The sequence below is a fragment of the Oncorhynchus masou genome, chromosome 18 (genome assembly GCF_036934945.1).
Source record: "Oncorhynchus masou masou isolate Uvic2021 chromosome 18, UVic_Omas_1.1, whole genome shotgun sequence".
Taxonomy (NCBI): domain Eukaryota; kingdom Metazoa; phylum Chordata; class Actinopteri; order Salmoniformes; family Salmonidae; genus Oncorhynchus; species Oncorhynchus masou.
The window spans coordinates 69,684,604-69,701,486 of NC_088229.1; the positions used below are offsets into that span (position 1 = coordinate 69,684,604).

General features: G+C 44.9%; 1 protein-coding gene across 1 annotated transcript; it reads left to right on the forward strand.

Annotated features, from left to right (window-relative positions):
* Positions 1 to 5,459: 5,459 nt before the first annotated feature.
* Positions 5,460 to 6,605, forward strand: LOC135503777 (urotensin-2 receptor-like). The gene has a single exon (XM_064921922.1). The coding sequence runs from the start codon at positions 5,482 to 5,484 to the stop codon at positions 6,574 to 6,576; it is 1,095 nt and encodes a 364-aa protein (XP_064777994.1). The 5' UTR covers positions 5,460 to 5,481; the 3' UTR covers positions 6,577 to 6,605.
* The last annotated feature ends 10,278 nt before the right edge of the window (positions 6,606 to 16,883 follow it).

The window sequence follows — 16,883 nt, forward strand, 5'->3', positions numbered from 1 at the left end:
AAATGCTAACCTCCCTGTTATTGTAATGGTGAGAGGTTAGCATGTCTTGGGGGGTATGATCTAAAATGCTAACCTCCCCTGTTATTGTAATGGTGAGAGGTTAGCATGTCTTGGGGGTATGATATAAAATGCTAACCTCCCCTGTTATTGTAATGGTGAGAGGTTAGCATGTCTTGGGGGTATGATATAAAATGCTAACTTCCCCTGTTATTGGAATGGTGAGAGGTTAGCATGTCTTGGGGTATGATATTTATGCCTCTTTAACTTTCTCCTTCATTGTTATTCACAATTCATGACTATCCGTAACCATGGTAGCATCCACATTAATGTAGAAGTGTTCAATAAAATGTATTACACCATCCATTATTTACCATTCATTTCTATTGGGCACAAAATATTCTGAAACAGAACCAAAGCAAAGAGCAAATGCATCCAACAAGTATGTAGAATCACAAGCTTGATTGTGTCATTGTGTACTAGGAATATGGGACCAAATACTACACTTTTGACTACTTTAATACACATACATTCATTTACACATACGTTAATTTGTCCAAATACTTATGATACCTTCAAATGGGGGGACTAGATCCACAAAGTGCTTTAATATCTAAACGGTAAAACAGATAGGAAAATACCCTGAAATAAAAAGGTGACATTCTTCTCTGTCACCTCATATGAAACATTTGATCTCAAGTCCAAAATGGTGGACTATAGAGCCAAATTGAAAGCTATATTTTCACTATTGAAATAAATACATTTGGGTATATCACAGGTATACATAGTGGTAACACACACACACACACACACACACACACACACACACACGGAGGGAGTGAGCAGAGAACAATAGGTTGGCCTTGAAGACTGATGATGTAGTGTGGTTGTGTCTGACAGTGGCGCAGTGAGGCGGGAGAAGGGGTCCGTTTTATTCGGGCTTACTGTTGTTTTCTTCAGGGACACACCACCTGTTGTTGCTCTCTCCATCCGGAAACAGCATGACCCCCTCTGATCAGGAAAATTACCCGTACAGACACCTGACCTGTCTGCCCTTTCCTGAAGGAGCTTTTAAAAGAGCGAACTAATTGGAAATTAAATAATAACCGCTTGTCAAAATCTATATTTTGCGACTGGAATACAGAAGCCCAAAGTGCCCACACGTTCTCCATAAATTGGTAGATTACTGCTCAGGTAAACTATTTCCTCGACATCATATTTTCACATTTAATCAAGTTAATGGTATGTTATTATATGGCCTGTGCAGCATTATCAGCCTACTATAAATGTACAGGTGAGAAAGATTATGATCATGAGACCCTTTTCATGAGTTTTTATTACTACATTTCCCAGCCTGATTTACAGTCGGAAGGTATTCAGACCCCTTGACATAGTCTGAAACCAGATTGAACTCTTTGGCATGAAGGACAAGCGTCACGTCTGGAGAGAACCTGGCACCATCCCTACGGTGAAGCATGGTGGTGGCAGCATCATGCTGTGGGGATGTTTTTCAGCGGCAGGGACTGGGAGACTAGTCAAGATCAAGGGAAATATGAATGGAGCAAAGTACAGAGAGATCCTTGATGAAAACCTGTTCCAGAGCGCTCAGGACTTCAGACTGGGGCGAGGGTTCACCTTCCAACAGGACAACAACCCTAAGCACACAGCCAAGATAACACAGGAGTGGCTTCGGGACGAGTCTCTGAATGTCCTTGAGTGGCCCAGCCAGAGCCCGGACTTGAACTTGATTGAATATCTCTGGAGAGACCTGAAAATAGCAGTGCAGCGACGCTCCCCATCCAACCTGACAGAGCTTGAGAGCATCTGCAGAGACGAATGGGAGAAAATCCTCAAATACAGGTGTGCCAAGCTTGCAGTGTCATACCCAAGAAGACTCAAGGCTGTATTCGCTGCTAAAGGTGCTTCAACAAAGTAATGAGTAAAAGGTCTGAATACTTATGTCGGCTGTGTCATTATGGGGCAGTGTGAAGATTGATGATCGAAAAAACAACAACTATTTATTCAATTTTACAATAAGTCTGTTAAATAACAATGTGAAAAAAGTCAAGGGGTATTAACACTTTCCCAATTCACTGTACATTAAAAGGGCACCTTGGAGATCAAATTAGAGAGCAGTCGAAATGTATACAATTGTTTGCCAGGAGGAAAATGGGGGAGGGTCATGCCATTTCAATTTGAGTCACGGGGGATGGTTTAGTAATTTTTTTAGTCAAGGGGGAGGCTCATGTCATTTGTAATCGACTAATTGTCATATTGCTTAGTGTTAGAGAATTAATTGCTTATTATATCTTGATATTTACCCCCCATCCCTGATTCTCTGCTCTGCGCACAATACCAAGTGTGCCTAGTGTGGTCTCAATCAAATTACGCTCTGAGAAGGCACAGGGCAAAGTTAAATTTCTAACAAAATGTACTTCCTTTCCAGAGTTGTTTTGCTCTGCCGAGATGGTGTATAAAAACCAGCCTCCACTGCATTACACACTGCGGTGGACATGCTATCCCAATCATTAGCACCGGCCTGCCCAGCTCTAGCTGATGTTAACCCTTCTGTGCTGCCTGACCAATGACTGCACTTCAGGAGGCAAATCAAAGGCTTGTTCTGAAGAAGAACAAAAAATGTGTTGGTCAAAAAAAATGTCATATCTGTGCGAATGGACTAGGCCTACTGATGTTCTGTTCAGCTTGAGGGGTAGAGCATGAAGAGGACGAGGAGGACCGGAGGTAAGCTTGCTACTGCTCTAATTCATTTGAATAAAAACAATGTATTTTGTCACCCCTAATGAAGTTATTGACCTCACAGTGAGCCATATTCCAGAAATGTATATAAGATACATTACTTCGAAGCGGCATCAACGGAAAAGGACTGGGTCTGAAAGTAGGCTAATTCGAGAAGGACTAATTCATTTAAACTGTCTTCATTTTAATTGGACTTTAGGCTACTAACAACAAGAGTGCTTTGTGTCGGAGCCTGTTTCTTCCTATTCCAGAAATCAGAGGTAGGTCTACCTGTTAGACAGACTAAATGTAGTCTACTCTCCATAGATTTGGTCAGCCTATTCCTTTGGTCAGCCTATTCCTTCGGTCACCGTGCACTCGAGTTGAGGGGCTATGTGAGGCCATTGTTGCTAAAAGCATGGACCTATCCTTTGTTAGCATCAGATTGTTTTTTACTTATTAAATGGACTTGAGGGGTGGCCAGAAGAGGACTGGCCACTCCAGATAGCCTGGTTCCTCTCTAGGTTTCTTCCTAGGTTTTGGCCTTTCTAGGAGTTTTTCCTAGCCACCGTGCTTCTACACCTGCATTGCTTGCTGTTTGGTGTTTTAGGCCTGGTTTCTGTACAGCACTTTGAGATATCAGCTGATGTACGAAGGGCTATATAAATACATTTGACTTGACTTGATTATATAAAGTGATCTATAGCGACTCTTTAGTCCGCAATGCATTATGCTAGAAACAAACTATTAAATGCAGGGGAAAGACGTGACTCCAACGCACATGGGATATCTTAAGTTTGTCTCTTGCTGCCCTACAACTTTCTGTAGCCAAGGAGACAAAACTGACTTTTCCTGGGAAGTGGGATGAATGTGTGATTCTGTCACTGTCACAGGTGGCCAGTGGCACCTTATTCGGGGAGGACAGGCTCATAGTAATGGCTGGAATGGAGTCAATGGAATGGCATCAAAAAAATCTAACATGTTTCCCATGTGTTTGATACCTTTCCATTCACTCCTGTCCAGACATTATTATGAGACGTCCTCCCCTAACCAGCCTCCTGTGGTTGCTAGTAATTGACGATTGACATTTCAACAGGCTGTTAAACAACATACTAACTCTTAAGGCAGTCATGTGCAAGCCAGGTAGCATAAGAAGGAATGAAAATGTATGCTTTAGGCTATATTATTATTAAGCCAAGGCTATAGCCTGCAATTTGATCAATTAATTGTGAAGCATTTGTAGCACACTGCAGACTGGCAGGAGCACTCAGCATTTCAACAACAGCACTTCAACAACATGTCCATACATTTCACATTTAAGTTGTATAAAATAACATTTAATAAACTAATTTATAATTAAATAATAATGAAATGAAAAATGCCTTATTAGGTTACACAGTGCCTTTGAATTCAATTTTAGAAACACGAGTTTGACCAGTCTACGTTTTAAGGATCATCAGTATGCATGCCTACAGTAGTTTGTTAATGTAGCCTAGCGGATGTTCTTATAGTCCCACGCCCCAATCACAGTCAACACAAACCTATTTTGTGACAACAATATCATGGAATAAAATATAATACATTTGAAAATGTTTGTTTCCCACATGAAGAAAGAATACCTGGTGATATGCGCCTGTTGTGTGAATAATTGTTTTTTTTCAGCTTTTTCTCTAATCTTTTGACGATCAGATACTTCATTCGTAACTGGCTCTGCTGCGCTCACATTTTACAGTGGAAAGACAACTTTAGTATTGTTCGAAACAGACTGTCGTCATCTTAACAATAGCCTGTGTAGACATCAAAACGTTTCAGGTGCAGCTGCATGCGCTCATTCATTGTCATGCTCTGTTGTGGTACTAAAAAATATTCTGCTTGTCTCCATCATGTGACAGTAGAACTGCATGAAATGCGTTTCGAAAAGACAAAACAATTCAAAGACCACAAATAAGATGATAGATTCACACAGTGGTCTGGGAACCCACAACCTTGAAAAGTAATGCTTACAAAATGATTTTCTCCAGGTATCCCTCCTTATAAATAATGTACAGTCCCTTAGCGATGGAGACAAGTCACTGTTGTGTTAATAACCCCGAATGTATGTACGTAAAAGTGTCCCGCGCTCTGTCCTTGAAATGGGCGTTGTAAACATTTTACAACGAACTGTAATGAATCTGTAGAAAGAGGCAGCTGCTGAAGGCAGGACGGCTCATAATAATGGCTGGAACGGAACAAATGGAATGACATGGTTTCCATGTGTTTGATGTATTTGATACCATTCCGCTCCAGCCATTACCACGAGCCCGTCCTCCCCAATTAAGGTGCCACCAACCTCCTGTGGTAGAATGTCGACACTCAATTAATCTTCGTTTACCTTGCCTGCTAAAAATCCTGCATGAAAATGCAGCTTCTTGTTTCGAAAATTGATTTATTTTCTCACCTCATGGATGAACTCAATGAATTAAATACAGTGTAGGCTACTATATAGGGTACTGTATATTGTGTTATGTTTTTATATTTAATGAAAGACCCACGAGAGTGTCACTGGGGAAGAGTTCGATGACTGACGTCAGGAGAAGCCGAGAGGCGCAGAGGCAGCGAGCGCAGACCGATATCGCCAACGTTAACACACAACCTGCACCGGTGCGCTTCTCTAGCAAATTAAACTGCTGCGTCTTTTACAACTTCTCCACCATAAACACAACACTGTTACAACAACGGAACGACATCGGAGAGGCTCTACGCGGCGCGATGAACCACAACAGTACTGTTAACCAGAACGTCAGTCTGCCCGCTCCAAACAGCGGCTCGGGGAGCATTGTGGATGAGCTGGTTATCACCTCCACTTTCGGGACCTTGTTGTCGGTCGTCTACATAGTCGGCGTGACGGGGAATGTGTACACTCTGGTAGTGATGTGTCATTCTATCCGCTTCGCCACCTCTATGTACATCTCCATCATTAATCTAGCGCTAGCGGACCTCCTGTATCTCTCCACCATCCCGTTCGTGGTGTGCACCTACTTCCTCAAAGACTGGTACTTCGGAGATGTGGGCTGCCGCATTCTCCTCAGCCTGGACCTGCTCACCATGCACGCGAGCATCTTTACCCTCACTGTGATGTGCACGGAGCGATACCTGGCCGTCACCAAGCCCCTGGACACGGTCTGGCGCTCCAAGAGCTACCGCAAAGCCCTGGCCTGGGGGGTCTGGCTTCTCTCCCTGGTCCTCACCTTACCCATGACGGTCATGGTCACGGAGACCACCAAGAGCGCGCCCGACGGAGCAGTGAAGAGAATGTGCGCGCCAACCTGGGCACCCCGGGCGTATAAGATCTACCTGACCGTTTTGTTTGGCACGAGCATCGTGGCGCCTGGGTTGATTATCGGCTATCTGTATACAAAGTTAGCCGGCACTTATTTAGAGTCCCAGAAGAACTCAGTCGTCAACAAAAGGAACATGCGATCCCCAAAGCAGAAAGTCTTGGTAATGATTTTCACTATAGTTCTGGTGTTCTGGGCGTGTTTCCTTCCGTTCTGGATATGGCAATTGTTCCCGTTGTACCACAACAAACCGTTAAGCCTAGCCTCTAACACGCGCACCTGTATTAACTACCTGGTGGCCTGTCTCACCTACACCAACAGCTGCATTAACCCTTTCCTCTACACCCTCCTCACTAAGAACTACAGGGAATACCTAAAGAACAGACACAAGAGCTTCTACCGCTACACGTCGTCGTTTAAGCAGCGCGCTCCCAGCTTGTATTCCTGCGGGAAGTCGGCATCCTCCTCGAATCAGTTTGAGTTTAACTCGGAGACGCTGGTGATGGGGACTGTGAGGGGACAGTGAGCGTTACAAAGGGAGAGTGTTTTTTTAAAAACCGCAACAGGTAACCAGTCTATTTATTATCGTCCCTTTACGAACGAATATCAACCCTTTTACGCTCCTGTCAAGAGCACACACGTCATTTGTTAAGCTTTACATTGTGATATGGCTGGATATATTATGGTTGCTGTGTTATGCAAGAAAAAAAAGGAATGTCAGCAACTCTAGTATGGTGATTTTATCAGACACACAAACAATACAACATTTTGATCCTAGTTGAATCTTTGTCAAGTAATACACCTTATACATAGCAGCGGGAAGTAGGGGTGCTACAGCACCCCCTGATAAATCACAATAACTAAATATATATTAACAAATAAATATTCATTTGGGGAAATAAATATTTTTTTCACAAAAGTAGTGCACTGGGCCTTTAATAGTACTTGTATGGACCGATATTGTCTCCTGTGGAAAGAAGAATTTGCAGCCAAAAACAATTTCTGTTGTATTTTCCTTCCTTGCTTGTTTCCCTCCCCCTTCCTTCATTCATTCCTTCCTCCTTTCCTCCCCTCCCCTCCATTTGTTTCTTTCTATCCCTCAAGTTAGATATGACTGGACAGTGGACAGGTCAATCAGAGCCCGTGTCAACTCAGGGCAGAGAGAGTGCGTTTTTACGTCCTTTTGACTCTGAATTTCTTGTGCTATGTTCTACCTGACTTACTCCTGTTGTCTTTCAACGTGTAGTATCCGTGGAGACAGTGAGGCAGGTAGACTCTAAGTACTTTCATTGAATACCACCAGGGAGGAAGACACACCGTGGAGGTGGAAGATACAGCTCAGCAGACTGAACAGACAGGTGACGTGTAAATGCAGAGGTAACTGCCAAAATAAACACCAACATAGTGTTTTAATAAGGCCTTGGGCCACCACGAGCCAGAACAGCTCCAATGCACCTTGGCATAGATTCTACAAGTGTCTGGAACTCTATTGGAGGGATGAGACACCATACTTCCACCAGAAATGTGGTGTTTTGTTGATGGTGGTGGAAAACGCTGTCCCGGGTGCCGCTCTAGAATCTCCCAGAAGTGTTCAATTGGGTTGAGATCTGGTGACTGACAGCCATGACATACGATTTAAATCATGCTCATTCAACCATTCAGAGACCACTCATGCCCTGTGGATAGGGGCATAGCAATTGGTAGCCAAAATAATGGCCTTCCCAGCATTTCTATACATGACCCTAAGCATGATGGTATGATAATTGCTTAATAAACTCAGGAATCATACCTGTGTAGAAGCACCTGCTTTCAATATGACTTTCTATCCCCATTTACTCAAATGTTCCCATTATGTTGGCAGTTACCTGTTGATCAGTAGACTGAGTCACACAGAAGTAAAAGCACTTCCTCTTTCTGCCCTGGATCGTTGCTGTCTGGCTGAGAAGAACTGGGGGCAACTCAGTAGTGGAACATAGCTTCATATTCAAACGTTTCATTCCCAGCTATGAGGCAAGCCCAGAGCCTGCTCCAATGCATTACAACCGAAGTCACTGCTGGAGTACACCTCTCCATCTCTCAATATTGGCCATTTGAGTGATATAAAATAAAGTGTACTATACCTGACATTCTACATAGCCTATCTGAAATAGCATGATGTTTACTGATCATAGCCTATCTGAAATAGCATGATGTTTACTGATCATAGCCTATCTGAAATAGCATGATGTTTACTGATCATAGCCTATCTGAAATAGCATGATGTTTACTGATCATAAAAAGCATGCACTTACTTGTTGCATAGCTCTGATATAGAGCTAAATGTGAGAAATTATTTTGCATGTAATAAATCGTAAATAAGTAATTCTGCTCCATAAGAGGTGATCATATTACAACCAATAATAAGGGCATGCGGGTTTTAGCCACGCTGGGGGTATCGTTCTGCACCTTATTGGTACGTTTATTAATAACAACCTATGGGCTTTCCTCTCTTTCCTGCCCTCATCGCCTTCATTTGCACTAAGGTGAAGAAACTGTGTAGACCGTCCAGTCTTTATCCTCCGAGTGCAGAGTGGCTTCAGTAATACCTGACTGGTCTCTGTCTACTGTCATGTGGTGCTGAAGGCTGGAACATCTGGGGAAAAACGCAATGGCCACTGGCCATGGTGCTGAAGGTCAGAACTGCGGCCCTCCGGTATGACCGATGGCCATGGTGCTGAAGGTCAGAACTGCGGCTCTCCAATATGATCGCTGGCCATGGTGCTGAAGGTCAGAACTTCGGAAAAACGCAATGGCCGCTGGCCATGGTGCTGAAGGTCAGAACTGCGGCTCTCCAATATGATCGCTGGCCATGGTGCTGAAGGTCAGAACTTCGGAAAAACGCAATGGCCGCTGGCCATGGTGCTGAAGGTCAGAACTGCGGCTCTCCGGTATGACCGCTGGCCATGGTGCTGAAGGTCAGAACTGCGGCTCTCCGGTATGACCGATGGCCATGGTGCTGAAGGTCAGAACTGCGGCTCTCCAATATGATCGCTGGCCATGGTGCTGAAGGTCAGAACTTCGGAAAAACGCAATGGCCGCTGGCCATGGTGCTGAAGGTCAGAACTGCGGCTCTCCGGTATGACCGCTGGCCATGGTGCTGAAGGTCAGAACTGCGGCTCTCCGGTATGACCGATGGCCATGGTGCTGAAGGTCAGAACTGCGGCTCTCCGGTATGACCGATGGCCATGGTGCTGAAGGTCAGAACTTCAGAACACCCGTACTATATGAACACTGGCCTTGGTGCTGAAGGTCAGAACTGCGGCTCTCCGGTATGACCGATGGCCTTAGTGCTGAAGGTCAGAACTGCGGCTCTCCGGTATGACCGATGGCCATGGTGCTGAAGGTCAGAACTGCGGCTCTCCGGTATGACCGATGGCCTTGGTGCTGAAGGTCAGAACTGCGGCTCTCCGGTATGACCGATGGCCATGGTGCTGAAGGTCAGAACTGCGGCTCTCCGGTATGACCGATGGCCTTGGTGCTGAAGGTCAGAACTTCGGAACACCGGTATGACCGCTGGCCATGGTGCTGAAATCTACATGTTTGGTTTGTTTTCATCGGCCTTCTACACATCATCACAATTCTCCTTCTCCTGATCATATATCAGTGTTTCATTGATCATCAATGAATGATCATCCTATCAGGGTGTGCTCCAGAATTGATCTGACTGGATCAATATCTTTGTTTCATCCAATAGTTATGTATTTTACATTTGAAAGTATTTATCAGGACAGGGAGTCTGTTCTGGTTGTACTGTCCTCGTGGCAGCTACGATGGATGAATCATACCTCATGCTTTATGTACAGCACGGAATCTTGTTCAGTCCAATCTGCTTCATCAGGAACCGTATCAGTGTCACTTCACACCACCATCTGCTTTCACATCTCTACCTCCTCAAACTCACTGCTCACCCACAGGGACTTTTCTGCCACTGAAAACCTTAGCTGGGCCACCTAAGATGTTTTACTGTCCAAACAGTAAATAAAAAGTTTTAAGAACATACTTTTCTGTTTATGATACATTTTCGGGATGAGAAAACGCTTTCAGTGTAAATTTAAATGACCAAAATCAGATATAAAAGTATCTAGAAAATATAATGGACCTATATCTTTTCCAATAATATAACTTTTGAGAACTAACAATCACCAAAATAGACAGTCAGGGAGAATTGAAAATGTCTCAAACCATGAAGAAATGGCTTAAAAATGCTTATGTTTCTCTACACCGCCAAGATGGGGGCCTCTAAAATGTTTGTGTCCATGTGCTGACTTCACCCATTGCCACACCCCCTTCCACACACACACACACCACCTAAGCCCCTTCTTGATAACCCCCCTCTGAAATAAAACACACTTCCTTTCACACACGCATGCACCCACAGGATCACTTTCCCTCTCTTTTAAGTACCCACTCCCCCCTTGTCTCTGGCTCTCATGCTCTCCCTGCTCTCTCTTTTAAGTACCCACTCCCCCCTTGTCTCTGGCTCTCATGCTCTCCCTGCTCTCTCTTTTAAGTACCCACTCCCCCTTGTCTCTGGCTCTCATGCTCTCCCTGCTCTCTCTTTTAAGTACCCACTCCCCCTTGTCTCTGGCTCTCATGCTCTCCCTGCTCTCTCTTTTAAGTACCCACTCCCCCTTGTCTCTGGCTCTCATGCTCTCCCTGCTCTCTCTTTTAAGTACCCACTCCCCCCTTGTCTCTGGCTCTCATGCTCTCCCTGCTCTCTCTTTTAAGTACCCACTCCCCCTTGTCTCTGGCTCTCATGCTCTCCCTGCTCTCTCTTTTAAGTACCCACTCCCCCTTGTCTCTGGCTCTCATGCTCTCCCTGCTCTCTCTTTTAAGTACCCACTCCCCCTTGTCTCTGGCTCATGCTCTCCCTGCTCTCTCTTTTAAGTACATGCCCCTTGTCTCTCCCATGCTCTCTCTTTTCTTTTAAGTACCCACTCCCCCTTGTCTCTGGCTCTCATGCTCTCCCTGCTCTCTCTTTTAAGTACCCACTCCCCCTTGTCTCTGGCTCTCATGCTCTCCCTGCTCTCTCTTTTAAGTACCCACTCCCCCCTTGTCTCTGGCTCTCATGCTCTCCCTGCTCTCTCTTTTAAGTACCCACTCCCCCTTGTCTCTGGCTCTCATGCTCTCCCTGCTCTCTCTTTTAAGTACCCACTCCCCCTTGTCTCTGGCTCTCATGCTCTCCCTGCTCTCTCTTTTAAGTACCCACTCCCCCCTTGTCTCTGGCTCTCATGCTCTCCCTGCTCTCTCTTTTAAGTACCCACTCCCCCCTTGTCTCTGGCTCTCATGCTCTCCCTGACACTTCAGAAGACTCTCTCATCTGCATATGTCCTCACCGCTGAGGGAGGTCACAGCTCGTACCTTATGACTCCCAGAATCAAAACCTGAACTGATTTAATGCATACTAATCGTATGGAAGTGACGTCATATGACATCTGAAGCAGCTGCGTTAGAAAGCACCATATGTCAAGACCTGAAACCCCCCCCCCCACTACTAATGGTCTAGTGGTCATTTACAGTGGCGGAGACTCCTGATGTCCTTTCATTAAACATGGATTAGCTTGTCAGATCGCTGAGTCAGGCGGTCAGAGAGAGAGGCAGCGGTCACTGTGCCACATGACCTCACAGAGCCGCCTGGGGCACGCTCATCAATAATAATGATCCAAATTAGTCACAGACTAATATACTAGGCCAGCAGACACCACTGGAGCCTTGTTGAATGTTTCTCCGATGTCGTACTCCCAGGTAGCGACGTGTATTATCCCTATATACTACTTTTGATTAGGGCCAATAAAGGAATGGAGGAAAACAAGTAGTGCATTAGATAGGGAATAGGATGGTATTTGGAGCAGAGCCGAGTGGCTGCCTATCACCCATCTCTGTTTGTTATGGTGGAGCAGAGCCGAGTGGCTGCCTATCACCCATCTCTGTTTGTTATGGTGGAGCAGAGCCGAGTGGCTGCCTATCACCCATCTCTGTTTGTTATGGTGGAGCAGAGCCGAGTGGCTGCCTATCACCCATCTCTGTTTGTTATGGGGGAGCAGAGCCGAGTGGCTGCCTATCACCCATCTCTGTTTGTTATGGTGGAGCAGAGCCGAGTGGCTGCCTATCACCCATCTCTGTTTGTTATGGTGGAGCAGAGCCGAGTGGCTGCCTATCACCCATCTCTGTTTGTTATGGTGGAGCAGAGCCGAGTGGCTGCCTATCACCCATCTCTGTTTGTTATGGTGGAGCAGGACGAATAGGAAATTATAACGCAACGCATCTGCTTCAATTGTAAACACTGGGCTGTGCTTTAGCCAATGAAGGCTTGTGTTACTCATAGTGCTCCAGAAGACGCTGGGTCCAGCCTGTTACATACTCGAACCAGGAATGAGAGACAGTTGGAGGTTTTACAGTTGGAGGTTTCTTTTAATGACATTAAAGGGGAATGGAAACACTAGGATTTAGAACGCGAGGTCTATTTCCTAAAGTGTTTACATTCCCCTTTAAGGAAATTAAACTGGACTTACTGTGCATTCGGAAAGTGCTCAGACCCCTTGACTTTTTCCATGTTGTTACATTACAGTCTTACTCTAAAATGTATTAAATTGTTTGTTTTTGCTCATCAATCTACACACAATACCACATAATGACAAAGAAAAAACTGTTTTTTTGGTCAACTTGGCACCCCTGTATTTGGGGAGTTTCTCCCATTCGTCTCTGCAGATCTTCTCAAGCTCTGTCAGGTTGAATGGGTAGCGCCACTGCACAGCTATTTCCAGGTCTCTCCAGAGCTGTTCGATTGGGTTCACGTCCGGGCTCTGGCTGGGCCACTCAAGGACATTCAGAGACCTGTCCCGAAGCCACTCCTGCATTGTCTTGGCTGTGTGCTTAGAGTCGTTGTCCTGTTGAAAGGTGAACCTTCGCCCCAGTTTGAGGTCCTGATCTGGAGCAGGTTTTCAAGGATCTCTCTGTACTCCGTTCATCTTTCCCTCTATCCTGACTAGTCTCCCAGTCCCTGCCGCTGAAAAACATCCCCACAGTATGATGCTGCCACCACCATGCGTCACTGTATTGATGAGGTCAGGTTTCCTCCAGATGTGACTCTTGGCATTCAGGTCAAAGAGTTCAATCTTGGTTTCATTATGGTCTGAGAGTCCTTCTGGTGCCTTTTGGCAAACTCCAAGCGGGCTGTCATGTGCCTTTTACTGAGGAGTGGCTTCCGTCTGGCCACTCTATCATAAAGGCCTGATTGGTGGTGTTGAAGAGATGGTTGTCCTTCTGGAAGGTTCTTCCATCTCCACAAACTCTGAAGCTCTGTCAGGAAGACCATCGGGTTCTTGGTCTTCTCCTTGACCAAGGCCCTTCTCCCCCGATTTCTGTTTGGCCGGGTGGCCAGCTCTAGGAAGAGTCCAGGTGGTTCCAAACTTACTTCCATTTAAGAATGATGGAGGCCACTGTGTTCTTAGGGACCTTCAGTGCTGTATAATTGTTTTGATATCTTTCCCAGATCTGTGCCTCGACATAATCCTGTCTCAGAGCTCTACAGACAATTCCTTCAAACCTCATTGCTTGGTTTTTCTCTAATATGCACGGTCAACTGTGAGACCTTATATAGACAGGTGTGTGCCTTTCCAAATCATGTCCAATCAATTCAATTTACCACAGGTCGCCTTCAATCAAGTTGTAGAAAGATCTCAATGCTCAATGTAAACAGGATGCACCCGAGCTCAGTTTAGAGCCTCATAGCAAAGGGTCTGAATACTTATGTAAATAAGGTATTACTGATTTTTTTTTTTTTATGAATTTGCAAACATTTCTAATAACCTGTTTGTCGCTTTGTCATTATGGGGTATTGTGATGTCATTAAGGGGTATTGTAATGTCATTAAGGGGTATTGTGATGTCATTAAGGGGTATTGTGATGTCATTATGGGGTATTGTGATGTCATTAAGGGGTATTGTGATGTCATTATGGGGTATTGTGATGTCATTATGGGGTATTGTGATGTCATTAAGGGGTATTGTAATGTCATTATGGGGTATTGTGATGTCATTAAGGGGTATTGTAATGTCATTATGGGGTATTGTGATGTCATTAATTGTGATGTCATTAAGTATTGTAATGTCATTATGGGGTATTGTGATGTCATTAAGGGGGGTATTGTGATGTCATTATGGGGTATTGTGATGTCATTAAGGGGTATTGTGATGTCATTATGGGGTATTGTGATGTCATTAAGGGGTATTGTAATGTCATTATGGGGTATTGTGGGTAAATTGATGAGGGAAATCCATTTTAGAATAAGGCTGTAACAAAATGTGGAAAAAGTCAAGGGGTGTAAATAGTTTCCGAATGCACTTGATGTTTATCTTCCACTTTAGGGTCAAGTAACCGCAAGAACGTTTTCAGCCACGGATGGAGCCAAATCTAAATTAAGTTGATATTTTATTATGGAGAAATGATGAAAAGAGATTCATGATGAAATCTTTTGAAAACACAGCAATGTGGACAGCTGCTCTAGCAGGGTGGTGATGGTGGCCTTCAGTGTCCAGTCTGAACAGTCAGAATTTCAATGTTGTGTTTATTAATTAAACCTTATGTTATCTTGGTATTGATCAAAGTCCCTGTGTCCCTGGGACACATTGAACAAAGTATTTTCAAAAACACTCTTCAAACGAGACTGCATTGGATGTTAACTACTGAATCCCACAGGTTTTCTGTGTGACAACGGGGTAGATGTTTTTATCTCTATGGTGTCCTCAACTGGTTTCGTTACCCGAAAGATCATCTCAACAGACGTACACGAAACACATCCCCTAGTGTGAACCACAATTGTTATGCACAGCACTTCACCGCCTCATGTCTAACTCTACACTCTCCACGGTTTCTTTAACATGTTTTTCCATCCTGTTGTTTCTTTCTTCCGGTCTCTCCTAATTTCACACTCCTCCATGCTCCCTCCCACTCCTCTCATCCGTCTCTCCTCAGAGAGGATAGCTGGCTCTAACAGGCCCCATATGAAGTGCCTGTGAGGATGGGTTATACACCTACTGTCATGCACTAATGAAAAGTACACTTCTATCCCCTAAACAGAGCTTAAGGGAGAGATTTGTAGGTTCTAATGTCTCAGTGACACACACTAACTTCAAACTTTCACAATGTGTATAACAAATACTGAAACGTGCAGTTCTTTTCAATCATCCCTGTATTGATGTTTTCAACATGGCTTCCTGACAAGACAACAAACTGGATTATTAATATGCATCTGTTGTCCAAGACGGACGGACAGACGGCTCTGATTGAGGATGAAATAAACTGACAGATGGGGAGCTGACTGAGGATTTAAGGATCAAGTTAAGACATAATGGGATTTAAACCGTGCCAACAAAGCTTACTGGTCCTGTGTACCAGCCTTCTGCTACGCAACCAGACAGATAGCGCTCCCTGGGCCATAGGAAGTTGGTGGTACCTTCATTGGGGAGATTGGGCTCGGGGTACTGGCTGGAGCCATCTACACCTCAACAGAGCAAATGGTCCCAGACCTACACCTCAACAGAGTACATGGTCCCAGGCCTACACCTCAATAGAGTAAATGGTCCCAGGCCTACACCTCAACAGAGTAAATGGTCCCAGGCCTACACCTCAATAGAGTAAATGGTCCCAGGCCTACACCTCAATAGAGTAAATGGTCCCAGGCCTACACCTCAATAGAGTAAATGGTCCCAGACCTACACCTCAACAGAGTAAATGGTCCCAGGCCTACACCTCAATAGAGTAAATGGTCCCAGGCCTACACCTCAATAAAGTAAATGGTCCCAGGCCTACACCTCAATAGAGTAAATGGTCCCAGGTCTACACCTCAACAGAGTAAATGGTCCCAGGCCTACACCTCAATAGAGTAAATGGTCCCAGACCTACACCTCAACAGAGTACATGGTCCCAGGCCTACACCTCAATAGAGTAAATGGTCCCAGGCCTACACCTCAATAGAGTAAGACCTACACCTCAATAGAGTAAGACCTACACCTCAACAGAGTAAATGGTCCCAGGCCTACACCTCAATAGAGTAAATGGTCCCAGGCCTACACCTCAATAGAGTACATGGTCCCAGGCCTACACCTCAATAGAGTAAACGGTCCCAGGCCTACACCACAATAGAGTAAATGGTCCCAGCCCTACACCTCAATAGAGTAAGACCTACACCTCAACAGAGTAAATGGTCCCAAGCCTACACCTCAATAGAGTAAATGGTCCCTGGCCTACACCTCAATAGAGTACATGGTCCCAGGCCTACACCTCAATAGAGTAAACGGTCCCAAGACTACACCACAATAGAGTAAATGTTCCCAGGCCTACACCTCAATAGAGTAAGACCTACACCTCAACAGAGTAAATGGTCCCAAGTCTACACCTCAACAGAGTAAATGGTCCCAGGCCTACACCTCAATGGAGTAAATGGTCCCAGGCCTACACCTCAACAGAGTAAATGGTCCCAGGCCTACACCTCAACAGAGTAAATGGTCCCAGGCCTACACCTCAACGGAGTAAATGGTCCCAGGCCTACACCTCAATAGAGTAAATGGTCCCAGGCCTACACCTCAATAGAGTAAATGGTCCCAGGCCTACACCTCAACAGAGTACATGAGGTACCTATGCTTTTGTCCTTTCCTTAATCTGCACTGAAATAACTGCACAGGTGAAAGTAATATGGCGGATGCATTGTTCGGTCAATTAGTGCACAAAGGACAATATAAGAAGAGACACTTTCTAATATTAGGATGCAGCCTGTTCGGAATGTACAGTGTTCTA

Excerpts from the sequence above, each read along its gene's own strand:
- LOC135503777 (XM_064921922.1), top strand. The coding sequence starts at position 5,482 with ATGAACCACAACAGTACTGTTAACCAGAACGTCAGTCTGCCCGCTCCA.